At 53.5% G+C, this 12,500-nt stretch overlaps 1 protein-coding gene, 1 long non-coding RNA gene and 1 other non-coding gene across 10 annotated transcripts in view; all 3 read left to right on the top strand.

Moving 5' to 3' along the window:
• The first annotated feature begins 820 nt into the window (after positions 1–820).
• On the top strand, positions 821–4,360 carry LOC108301442. Of its 5 annotated transcripts, none has more exons than XR_001823878.2 (5): positions 821–957; positions 1,156–1,437; positions 2,938–3,038; positions 3,368–3,592; positions 4,066–4,360. It is a non-coding gene; the product is annotated as an uncharacterized LOC108301442 (long non-coding RNA). The 5 variants fall into 5 exon arrangements; XR_001823877.2 differs by having other exon boundaries at positions 2,969–3,038; XR_005199458.1 differs by having other exon boundaries at positions 1,159–1,437; positions 2,969–3,038.
• Positions 1,969–2,101, top strand: LOC119470563. The gene has a single exon (XR_005199477.1). It is a non-coding gene; the product is annotated as a small nucleolar RNA SNORA9 (small nucleolar RNA).
• A 3,856-nt stretch (positions 4,361–8,216) lies between the features above and the next one.
• Positions 8,217–12,500, top strand: part of MYO1G (myosin IG) — an 18,171-nt gene continuing 13,887 nt past the window's right edge. For 3 of the 4 annotated variants that reach the window (XR_005199459.1, XR_005199460.1, XM_037737098.1), the window contains exons 1-5: positions 8,218–8,469; positions 10,273–10,481; positions 10,694–10,787; positions 11,726–11,891; positions 12,119–12,172. Coding sequence is in view for 2 of the 4 variants with exons in the window: in XM_037737098.1 (XP_037593026.1) it covers positions 8,375–8,469; positions 10,273–10,481; positions 10,694–10,787; positions 11,726–11,891; positions 12,119–12,172 (618 nt within the window). In the remaining 2 variants the exon portion in view is untranslated. Of the gene's footprint in view, positions 8,470–10,272; positions 10,482–10,693; positions 10,788–11,725; positions 11,892–12,118; positions 12,173–12,500 lie in introns of all 4 variants that reach the window. The other variant, XM_017524588.2, reaches the window with a different exon arrangement.

Genomic DNA, 12,500 nt, shown 5'->3' on the forward strand with positions numbered 1-12,500 from the left:
AAGCAATTCTCCTGCCTCAGCCTCCTGAGTAGCTGGGATTACAGGTGCCCACCACCATGCCAGGCTAATTTTTGTATTTTTTTTTTTTTTTGAAGAATCGAGGTTTCACCATGTTGGCCAGGCTGGTCTTGAACTCCTGAGCTGGTAATCCTCCCGCCTCGGCCTCCCAAAGTGCTGGGATAACAGGCGTGGGCCACCGCGCCCGGGCCTAACAATTACACTTCAAGGAGATGGCTTCCAACAAATATTCCTGAGTTGAGCCTGGCCATAGAAGAGAAAGACTTGAGTAAAGGAGAGAGGCTGAAATTCTGAAAGAAAAGAGAATGGGATGTGGTTTCTCGTCCCTTATTTTCCGCAGGGAAAATTAAACCCTATGTATAATTTCTATTTGCCCTTCCACCTGCATCACCTTTCCCACTTGCTCCCACAGGCAGGCTCCTGTTCCTTCCCGAGGCCCCGTGTCTACTACGTGCTTAGATTCCGCCCGTCCCTGCCTGTGCCGCCGCACCGGGAAGACACCACCCATTCGGGGCTCAGCGCGCCCGTCCCGGCCACTCAGTCTGGCCTCCATCCTTTTAGCTGCGGGGGCAGATTACATAACTCCAGCCTTCCGGTCACTAAAGGAGGGTAACAGGGGCAGTTGCGAGACTCCACTTTGTTGACACGCAGACGCCTCTAGCACAGCCCAGCCCCAGCACTCTAACCTTTAAGCCCAAGCCCACCCCTCAAAGCCCGCGCCCATGATGTCACCTGCCCCAAACGCCGTGGCTCGGGCCGCTCACGGTTTCGGGGCGGGGCTACGCGGTGACGTCGACGTCGAAGTGCGCGGCGCCGTGCACGCGTCAGTCTTGGCTGTCTGCTTCTGTACTCCGTACTGCTCGCGGTGCATTCTCCCGCAGCTTAGTTATCCACCGCCATCCTGGCCCCCACGTGTTGCCTGACTATTCTTGGGCCCAGGTAGGGGTCGTGGGGGATCGAGGCTCAGTGGCGGACGGCGCGGGAGGCTGGGCTGCAGTGGGGGGAGGGGGTGGCGCCGGCGGTTCTTGGAGCTCAAGCCTTCACTGCACGTGCTGCTTCCTCGCAAGCGCGTTCGGAACATTTTTCCCGGAAGATACCCAGGGGTTAGGGATGAGTAACGTCGTGCTTCTCTTTCAGCAGAGAAGTAAGGCTTCTGCATGACCTGGCTGGACCCCAGGCGGGATGGGACGTGTGGTCTGGAGGGACCTAGCTGGAAAGGATGGGATGGCGGGTAGACCAGCCGCAAGAGAAGCTGTAGAGGGGCCCAGGCGTTGCAAGGAGCTAGAGCTGGATAATGGTTCAGAGGCACAAGCTGGAGCTGACTGCATTTGTTCCCCTCTAGAGGGGAGACATGGCTGAGGTGATGGTCTCCCAGTGGAAGAGCTTACTGTCACAGCAACTCTTTTGCAAGATGCCCCGGTAAGTCACCTTGCAGAGACCCCAACTCTGCCTTCCTGGAGCTAGGCCTGCGTTTTCTCTGAACCATTATTTCATGGGGAAAATGAAATCTGATTCATGTGTCCTGGCCTACATGGTCGTTCAGAAGTGATTTCAGAGCCGTAAGATACATGAGAAAATAACGAAGGAGAAAAGGCTGTATTTATATTAACTACGTGATGATAAGGATGTGTCTGGAAGAGCCATAGTGAAGAGCCATGCTAGATTTGTAATGTCAAAGAATAATTGTAATGTCAAAGAATAAGGTGGGATTTTAGTTCGTATTGTCTGATCTATTTAAAAATTTAATAAGGTTCTCTTCCAAGACACCTTCCCTTCTTCGTCACCCAAAAAGATCTTTCCCTGAGAGTCATCAGTAGCTCTGGTCTGTAACCAAGCTCAGGTGTCTAATTGAATCCTCAGGTCTCTTTTTGCAGCCTCCAGCAAGGACTGGTGCTCAGTGAGAGGGGACTGCCAGATTCCTAGGGTGTGAGGGATTTGGGTGAATGAGGGTAGCAAGCCTCCAGCGTGCTTGGGTCTGTGGTGATCCTATGCATTCCTTCAGTGCTTGCTAGAACAGTTTTGAAACGGTTTGAGGCCTTGCCCTGCTCCATCCAGAGCAAGGTTATAGAAATTTCAGACAATGACTTGCCCCCTCCTGGATCTGGTGTGCTGGGCTTTGTATAGATTTGCAGCCATCTAATGGATGTGGCAGCCACTTACTATATTGGACCGCAAAGATTAGAGGGCATTTCTGTCGCTGTGGAAGTTGTTTTGGACAATGCTGGTGTGAAAGGTGGAGAGAATCCTGAGTGTTTGCTATGCTCCAGGCTCAGTACAAATTTCATTTTAATATATAGTTAAAGCAAAGGCCTTCTAAAAGTTGAGGATGAATCCAAGAGGGGTGGTAAAAGTAGGAGCTGAAACAGTGTGGAGAAGAATAAACAGGGAAGAGTCTTGCCCTGAGAGACTAATGGGACAGGATATTTACAAGGCAAAGCAAAAAGAACCAAAGGCTTAGCTCTGCAGAGGGGCTGAGTGCCCCAGGAGCCAGTGGAGGATGAAGTCATTGTGTGCTCATCTTAAAGAAAAAAACTCTTGGAAGAGGAAGGTGCTGATGTTGTCGAACACCTGTTTTGCACCAAACCTCCTACTTCTTGTTTTAAATCTTTGAGGCATCACCATGAGGTCATTTTAGGTTCAGTACAGAAGAGGGGCCCAAGGTCAGAATTATGTGTCCAGGGTTGCCCAGCCACAAACCAGCAGATCAGGGTTTGATGCCAGGCCTCTAACCCTGCAGCTTGAGTGGAATCTAGAAGCTGGGGGGAAGGAGATGGATGCCCTCAAGTTCTTGTCCTGGTGTGAGGGTTGTTAGATGTATTCAGGGATTGGCTGGGATGGGAAGAGTGTTGCTGGCTTGGTCATAGTGCAAGCAGCACAGCTCCTGTGTTCCTCTGGGTGGTGGGGTCACCTCTCTTAAAGGTGAGGCTTCCAGCTGATTCTGTCTTTTCAGTCCAGGAACAGTTGCTGAGCACCCCAGGCCTGCTGAGCTCCCTCCTTGAGTCTCATGTTCAAGCAGTCTTGTGAGTAAAGCACTTGGCTACCCCTTTTCCCTTAGTATCTTTTTTGAGGATGTTTGTGCAGCAGACAGCCTTGGAATGTGAGAGGTAGTCCCTTCTTCCAGAGCAGAGAGCAAGCATTCTTGCAGTGCGTTGTGAAAGGGTAGAGTCCTGCACTCCTTTCCTGTAGTAGCCCAATGCCTATGCAGGTGCCCGTGACTCCCCTTGCATCACCCTATGGGAACTGGGGCTTGGGAGAGTCATGGAAAATACTGATGCTCTGTGTGTTGCTATTGCTTTGAATAATCAATGGTCCCTTGTCCCTAATCGAGAGATTTTGTATTTTCTACCAGTGTCCACAAAACTGGGAGGCTACCTTGTTAGCTGCAAGTTCTTGTCAGCCACCTCTCACCAGTGGCTCTGCTTTGTGTCCCTGACCCAACACATGGCACAAGAGTACCTGACGTCCCTCCGTATTTCTACAGCAGCAATCCCAGGATGCCAGAGCTAGCGGGGACCTGACCTGAGACACGATTCCTTCAGTGGCTGCCAGGCTGTACCTTGGAACCTGTGCAGGGGTAAGTGTGCAGGAAGGTCTGGCCTGGCAAGTCACTTCACTCCTGTTTTATTTAGAGTCACCTGGCTAAGGAAAAATTTAAAAACCGTTACCTTATTTTGACCTTCCTATGTTGTAAGTCAGGTGATCGAGTCCCAGAAAGGTTAATTGTCTTCAAGCTCACAAGACTATTTTGGGACAAACAGTTGTCTAGTATTTGGACTCATGGACCCTGATTCTTGGGAGTGTTTTGGTTTCAACATATATAGCCTTTTCTCCGAAGTTATCTTAGGTCAGTGGGCAGTGTTTCAGCCCCTGGAAAGGCCATGGGCACAGGCCTCTCAGTTCATGGTGGGAATGGGTTCAGAAGTTGGTAAGTTGGGGTCAGTTCTGTTGCCGCTGATGGCAATAGGGATTTACAATCCTAGCTGTGTGAATTATGTCACTTAATTTTCACAACAGGTCTCTGAAGTGTTTCTAATCTCATTTTTACAGATGAGGCATGCCAGTGTTAATACACCTACTGAGGAGTGGAGCCAAATTTGAACGCAAGTCTTGGCACCTTAATTGAGCAAGTTTGAAACCTTCCTTACTGCCCTTCTGGAAGGAGTCAGGAATTTCCGGTTCTGGGCCTGGACTCTGGATCCGACAGACCTCTGGCCCTAGGTTTGGGTGCCAGGTTCTCTGCTTCCAGAATGAGAAGGCTTGCTGTGCTCCAGGACCTGGGCCCTTCTGGTATCTCCTGATGGAAAACAAGGGATATTTAATAAATACGGATTTAAGTATGTGATTTAGTCTGGCGTCTTCTTGAAGGAGTTGTCACCAAAGTCTAAGGGAGCCTCAAGTATTTCATCATTCTCAATGCTCATGCCTTGTAAATCGCCACTTGGAACTCTGGTCACCTCATGTGCATGTGCCACCAGTTTGAACTGACAGTGGCAAGCTGTGGTGAGGGCTACTACGAGCCAAATCCAGCTGGCTGAATTCTGCAGTGGGGTGCTTGTGCGCAAAGATGCTGTCATCAGGAGCTTTACCTTGAGATCTTGAGTGGGTTCTAGGACATTTAACAGTTGGCTCGATAAGACACTGTCTCTTCAAATAGTCTAAGGTATTCACCTAAGCATTCAAACAAGTTACAGAAGTGGTACTCTTAGTATGTGTGATGTGCCCCAGGTTGGTGGTGACATTGTCAAGGAATGTTGCAGCAGTCCAGGCCAATTAAATAGAGCCATTAAAGTACCAGTGACTTTTTTTTTTTAATGAAGTCTTGCTCTGTCTAGGGGGCAGTGTCACGATCTTGGCTCATTGCAACCTCTGCCTCCTGGGTTCAAGCGATTCTCCTGTCTCAGCCTCTCAAGTAGCTGGGATTACAGGCGTATGCCACCACACCTGGCTAATTTTTGTATTTTTAGTAGAGACAGTTTCGCTGGTCTTGAACTACTCTCAGGTGATCCACCCACCTAGGCCTCCCGAAATGGTGGGATGACAGGCATGAGCCACCACACCTGGCCTCTAGTGACTTAACATTTAATTTGCTACTGACAGTGAATGGAAAAGCTCCCAAAGGGGCCTGCAACAGTAGATACGCATCTTTCCTTGTTGAGCCACTAATATACTGCAGCTGAGCAGATTGTCTAGTCTGCAGCCGTACCATGGTGGGAGCAGGGTATGAATCGGAAGCCTCATCCCTGCTTAGAAAAGAATCCCAGGAGACAGCAACTCTTAGCCTCCTACAGGGATGGGGCAGGGAGTGGAGCTGCCTTACGGTAGTGCCTTCCAGGTCTCCACCCTCAGTTCCAAGAGGCTCAGGTGCGCTATGTGCCCTGTGGCCTATGAGAGGACGTGGAATTTCTAAGGTGCCTTGGTAGAGCCATTTCCCTGCAACTAGCCCAATGGTATCACCTCAGATTAGGTAAAAATTTTAAATATAAATCCTAAGTTGTGGTACAGTTGTGTAGAGAAGCTGAAAAAGCAACTTTCCTATGAAAGGAGACATTTTTCTGGGGCTGGGGATTTGCTGCAAAGCTCAGCGGCAGCAGAGCATGCTTGGGATTTGAAGGTTGCATCAGGGAGGGTGAGGGCAGGGGGCCTGTAGGTGCAGCAGGAGGAGCCCTGGTGGAGGGAGGCATGGTGAAACTGATGAGATAATGAGAGCGAAACTTAACCAGGGCTGGGAAGGTTTCCTCAGTCTCCAGCAGGCTTGAGTTGGTGGGGGCCCCTCCTTGCTGTCCTTCCATTAGGGACCTCCGCCTTTGTTCATGTACCTGTTTTACCAGTCAGACCCTGTAAGGAGCAAGCCCTGGGGAAGCTGCAGATAGAGCTAGCACTTGTCCTGCCTTCTGAGGAGCAGGCCATGACTGACTGACTGGCTTTTCCCTGGGGTTTGAGTAGGAGCCACTGAATTCAGTGCTGGAAGGGCCCAGAAGTCTATTGACCCAGGAGGGAACTTCCTTTGCAGTGATGTCATCTCAGCTTAATAGATGTAAAGTGAAAATAATAGTAACTCTTAAATGGGTCACGAGGATCAAATGAGGTGATGCATGGCAAATTTGTGCAAACTACCAAGGAAGGACACCCAGGGTCCCAGCAACCAACCAGCAGCAGCTAAAGCGAGGGTGGGCAGACTCCTCCCCGCTCCCCCCTCCACCGCCCTGCGGCCAAATCTCTGAGCTTAGAATGGTCTTGACATTTTTGAGTTGGTTAGTGAGGAGGAAAAAATCCCCAAAAGAGTATAATTACATGACAGACAAAAAGTTTGTAAAGTTCAGATTTTGGTGACCTTAAGGTTTTACTGGAACACAGCCATGTTGGTTCCATTGGTTGGCTTGACTCGCTGGGGGCTGGGGGTGCTGGGGAAGTGAAACTGAAAAGACAGATGAGCTGGCAAGAGTCTGGGTAAGAATCCCCAGACTTGAGTGTAGGTTTGGGAAACCCTTCAAAAGCACCAGCCCAACAGCCTGGGCGTGGGGAGGGGGCCACGCTTGTCAGAGCTTGGAAAGACTGAATTTGAATTTGCCCAAGAGGAGTTCCAGGTCTAGCCCAGGGTGGAGCCACAGGCCGCCCACTTGGAAATTTGGGGATTTTTCAGGCCAGTGCCCTCTTATCCCAGATAGTGCATGACTCAGTTTTATTAGGTACTTGAATAAGTACTTTCAGTTTTACCAGGAATGTATTCACTTTAAGGTATTTGAGAGAAAAAAATAACCTAACGGCAGTGGCTTATGCCTGTAATCCCAGCACTTTGGGAGGTTGAGATGGACGGATCACGAGGTCAGGAGATCAAGACCATCCTGGCTAACACGGTGAAAACCCATCTCTACTAAAAATACAAAAATTAGCCAGGCTTGGTGGCACTCACCTTCCTGGGAAGCTGAGGCAGAAGAATTGCTTGAACCTGGGAGGCGGAGGTTGCAGTGAGCTGAGATCACACCGCTGCACTCTAGCCTGGGCGACAGAGCGAGACTCCATCTCAAAATAAATAAATAAATAAATAATAAATAAATAATAACTTTAACTTGCATATGGATTACTTTAAAAAGTGGGATGACTGAAAGACAATAGTTAAACTTGTGCTTATGAGTACAACAAATCTCAAAGGCAGCACATGAATGACTGAAGTTTGGGAATTCTGGAGTCTGCCCTCTGACCTGCCTGTATGAGGGAAGGGGTGAAAGAGAAATGCCCCCAGTCTGTTTGTAGGATGAGAGAGAAATGTGTCCATCTGACCTTTGATGAAAGAGTTGCCCCAGTGTTGCTAGAGAATGGGTGTGACCTGCCCTAGTCGGTCCTGGGATGAGAAAGAACTTTTCCCAGTCTGCCCGGAGGCTAAGAGAACTGCACCCCTCCCTCTTCTTCCAGGAGGAGGGCACCAAGTGTCAGGAATGCCGTGTTTGGAGATTTTGGCCACTGCCCACATGCGGTGGCTCCCCAAATGTGCTGCCTCATCTTCAAAGCACAGGGACTGCACAAAGCCATATGCCTGGTCCTCACTGCAGTTTATGGGGTATCGGCCGGATACAAGTACAAGGCAGAGGACAGTTACCAGCACAGGGGTTCCACTGAAAGCCAACCCCATGCAGAAGATGCTCTAGGGTCCTCTGTCCCTCCCCCGTGGCTGGGGTGGAGAACTGCAGTGCTAGGACCACTGGCCCTTGGCAGGTCATATGAGAAGCTTTGCTCATCTACATCCCAGTGTGACCTTCACACTTCAAAGAAGGCTGTTACCCCCACCCCAAAGGCCTGGGCATTAGGATCCTTTCTCATTTTTGTGTTAAGTTACAATGTACATACAGTAGATCACATCTAGTGTTCAGTTCTGACTTGACAGACACACACAGCTGGGTAACAAAGATCGTGTCAAAAAAATCTTTCTTTAAAGTCACACAGGTGACTCTAAAGTGCTGCCAGGGTTGGAAACCAACCCACCGAGTCTTGTCTCCTGCTTGTGGGTGGAGGGGAGCTTCCGAAGGAGGCCAGCAAAGAACCCTGCAGAGCTGGGAGGATCCAGCATCCGGCCCCTCGGCCCTGGTGTGCAAGCGGGCCAGACCGTTAGGCACAGCTCCCTGTGGGGCACAGGGACAGGAAGCAGGTTTTAGAGCACCTCGAGGGGGAGGGAGTAACAAGTGGGGAGGGCAGCCCCTCCCAGGACCAGAACCCACTTCCTACTTCACACCAGCACTGGAGGAGGCTGGTGGGGCGGGGGCGCAGGGGCCTCCCCCAGCCTTCTCTTCCCCTTCTTTTCACTGCCCTGCCGGCAGGCACAGGAAGGTGAGGTAACCTACTCTGAGTGTTTCCAGCCGGCAGGATGGAGGACGAGGAAGGCTCTGAGTATGGCAAACCTGACTTCGTGCTTTTGGACCAAGTGACCATGGAGGACTTCATGAGGAACCTGCAACTCAGGTAGGTCCCCAGCAGGCTCCCCTCCCCCAGGGTCTCCCACCTCAAGTCCTTGAAGAAATCTGAGGGAAAAAGGAAGGCACGCTGCTGTCCAAGGAGGGGGCAGAGGCACATACCCACCCAGACCAGCTGGGACGGAAATGAGCTCCTCAAAGCATGGCCCCAGGGGACAGGAACAGACAAGAAAGCAACTGTCCCTGTCAGGGGGGTCGAGTCAGCACTGGAGCTACCCACCACCCTACCCTGCCCCACCCCTGCCTCCCACATAGTCCAGGCATCTTCTGCCCCTTCTTTCCTGCCCAATGGGGCCAGGGCATGACACTTCTCGGAGAGACAGCCATCAGGCACTGTCTGTCCAGGAGGCACCAGGGGCTGTGCCCTCCTTCCAGCCACTTCCCGGTCAGTTGTTGATGCTACCTCGAGTCATCTCATGCATGGGGTCTGGCCTGAGTCCTGGGGACACTGAGATGAAGCAGTCAGGCCCCACCCTAGGGTCCAAACAATCCCACCGGGTGAGGTGATGCTCTTGTGGGGTGCACGGAGTATCACAGGACACAGTTGGTAGAAGTGATATTGGAGCCCAATTACCATCAAGGAGGGCAGGTGGAGGGCAGGGAGAAGCCCGGGAGGTGGGGGCATGGCACAGTAGGGTGGCTGTGCAGACAGCTGGGCTTCATGCCAGGATTCCCAGGGAGGAACAGAAGGCCTCCTGCGGTATCCTCGGGAAGCTCCCTGGGCAGCGCCTGGGGACCAGGAGCCCCGATAAGCGCAGAAGTCGAGAGACCGCAAGCCTGGCCTAAGGAGAGGAGGGCTAGCCAGGAAATGAGCTAAGCACTTTGTGTGCATTGTTCTACTCATTCTTACAAAATGAGCTTATGAAACACTGTCCTCTCCATTTTGATGATGAGAACACTGAGCCCTGGAGACGTGGGTGACTTGCACCCCCACCCCCAGCTTGTAGGAGGGCAAGAGTTAGACCCAGGAAAACCCATGTCAGAGGTGGTGGAGAAAGAGGAACCTCAGGACAGGCCCACCCAAGACAGGCTGCCGGGAGACAGGGAAGGGTGGGTACCACACACCAAGGGGAGATGGGTCTGAGGGGCAGGCCTGCCAGTCCTCCTCCCAGGGCCAGAAAGGTCAGAGAAGGACAGACATCTGCCCCCACTGATGACCAAGTTTGTGAAGGGAAGGGTCAAGAAGTCCGAGGCTGTGCCAGGGGAGAGGCAGCAGCCACTGGCCACAGGCTCGGGCGTGGGGGTGCAAAGGCAAGTACATCGGGTGCTGGGCACTGTTGCCCCAACCCCCTCCCTGTCATCTGGGTGGGGCTGGGTGGGGTTCCCTTCTGTCTCTGGGTTCCCGCCCAGGCCTTGAGACAGGAAACAGCCGAGGAGGCCCCTCCTTCTCCTCCCAGCCCAGTCACGCCTTCTCAGCCCCATCTCCCCATCTGCCCTGCGGGGTTCATCCCAGGAGCCAGCCCTGACTCGCAGCGCCCAGTGCAGTCTGGGCAAGTCTGTTCCCTTTGCAAAATGGGTGGTCATGATTCCAGTGACCTTGGGACCCCTGTGGAGAACACTGTGGACCCCAAACTCTATGCTGCAATGGGGACAGGCTCCGAGTGGCTCAGCTCACCCAGGATGGCACCAGGGAGATGCCAGGTCAACACCTGCCCCCTTCCCTTCTCCATTCTCAGTCCCTCGCGGTGGGAGTGCTGGCCTACTGGGGCCAGGCCCTGCTGTGGGCTGTGGCGAGAGGCCTGTGGGTGCCCATAAGCCTGTGAGTGCTGAGGTCTGCCCCTGCTGTGTCCAGGTTCGAGAAAGGCCGCATCTACACCTACATCGGTGAGGTGCTGGTGTCTGTGAACCCCTACCGGGAGCTGCCCCTGTACGGGCCTGAGGCCATCGCCAGGTACCAGGGCCGAGAGCTCTATGAGCGGCCACCCCATCTTTATGCCGTGGCCAACGCTGCCTACAAGGCAATGAAGCACCGGTCCAGGGACACCTGCATCGTCATCTCAGGTATCTGTCCCAGCAGCTGGGCCCCCCCCCCCACCCTTGGCATCTTCATTTGTGAACATTTGGGAGGGCCATTAGAGCATCTCCTGCACCCTGTGTCCTGGTGGGGGCCCTAGGACCCCATCTTGCCAGTCTTTGGGGTATGAATGGACACAAGGGAGCCGCGCTAAGAGAGCCAAGCTGGCTGATGCTGTCGACTCTGGTCTTTCTGGCAGGGGAGAGTGGGGCAGGGAAGACAGAAGCCAGCAAGCACATCATGCAGTACATTGCTGCCGTCACCAACCCAAGTCAGAGAGCTGAGGTGGAGAGGTGAGTGGCAACGGGCAACCCGGGGCCTCAGCATGGCAGGCCAGAGACCTCAGTATGGCCGGAAGGGCTAGCTCTGGGGGCAAGAGTTAGGAACTGGAGCCTAGCTCAGGCCAAGTTCAGCAGGAACTTGGGAAGTTTCCAGGTAACACCAACAGACCCAGAGGTGAGACAGGCTGACCCATGCCGAGGACTTCTCCAGTGGGTGGGTGAGACCTAGCCCGGGGACATGGGCCACCAGCTGGGAGGAGGGAGCAGCGACTGGTAGGGTGAGGATAAGTGCAACAGGGGCTAGAGACGCCTGAAATGGCTCATGGACAGGGGAGCAGGCTCCCCATGGGGGATTCCATGGAAACCTAGAGAAGCTGGTGGGCCTCGGCCAGGATGGCCAAGCATGCCAGGTGGCTGTGTGGGTGATGGCCAGGAGCCTGCAAACCAGGAAACCAGGGCTGTCCCTTACGGAAGCAGCTTCCTGTGTCCTCGCCTGTCTCTTCTTGTCAAGAGGCAGTAAGATGGGTGAGATGGGATTCAGGGGGGACAAGCATTGTCAGTTCCTGAGCACGTATGGCCAGCACCATTGCCCACCCCTGCAGCTGGAGGTCTAAGGCCCGGTGGTCAGAACGGCCCCTCCTCCCCAGGCTGCAGCTGAGGCCCGGGAGGGAAAGAGGTAGCCATGAGAAACAAGGACCTCAGTGCTATACAGACCGTGCTGAGCACAGCCAGCTTGGCAAGTGCATTTCCCAGCCTCTCGGAGGTGAAGTGGCCATCACACAACCTCAGAGGCAGCACTGGGCGAGGCCAGGCCATTGGCTCCGTCTCAGCAAGTTCAGAGGAACCCATCCTGAGATGCTGTGACTTCTGTGGGGAAGACTTGGGGGCAGGGACAGCATTTCCCAGATGGGAAGCCTTTGCCTTGAGCCCCAGCCCCTCTGCCCCTACAGGGTCAAGGACGTGCTGCTCAAGTCCACCTGTGTGCTGGAGGCCTTTGGCAATGCCCGCACCAACCGCAATCACAACTCCAGCCGCTTTGGCAAGTACATGGACATCAACTTCGACTTCAAGGGGGACCCGATCGGGGGACACATCCACAGCTACCTCCTGGAGAAGGTGGGCAGGTGGGCTGAGGCTAGGAACCACCCACTGAGGAGACCCCCATGGGGAGCCTTGGCTAAGACCCATCCATGGCCTGGGAATGGTGCAGCTTAGGAGGGCTAGGCTCTCTCTCCCTGTGGCCCTTCTCTGGGCCTCAGTGTCCTCATAGGGCTCTCTGACCCCCAGCCTGCCTTGCACCTGGGAATTCCCAGGCCTGAGTCCATCTGCCCCTCTCTCCTCAGTCTCGGGTCCTCAAGCAGCACGTGGGTGAAAGAAACTTCCATGCCTTCTACCAGGTAAGCCACTGAGGACTGGGGGAGGAGGAAAAATGGGATGGGGAAGGGGAGGGCAGCAAGCCGGCCAGCTTGTGACCCTTCCGTCACTACCCCAATTCCCCCTCTCTGCCCACTCAATCCACCTAGCCCATTGTCCCCACTCCCCACCACACGCACCCCAACCAGCACCCCACACCCCAGAAAGAAGAGGGTGTGAGCTCGTGGGGAACAAATTCAGGGTGTCCCCTTTATCTGAGACACTTGCAGATGAGGGCTCTCTGGAACCCAGAAAGTGTCTCTGTGAACAATAAGCTCCTCACTGAGGTGGACATCCTCTGGGATGCAGGCA

The sequence above is a fragment of the Cebus imitator genome, unplaced genomic scaffold, assembly GCF_001604975.1.
Source record: "Cebus imitator isolate Cc_AM_T3 unplaced genomic scaffold, Cebus_imitator-1.0 Scaffold34, whole genome shotgun sequence".
NCBI lineage: Eukaryota > Metazoa > Chordata > Mammalia > Primates > Cebidae > Cebus > Cebus imitator.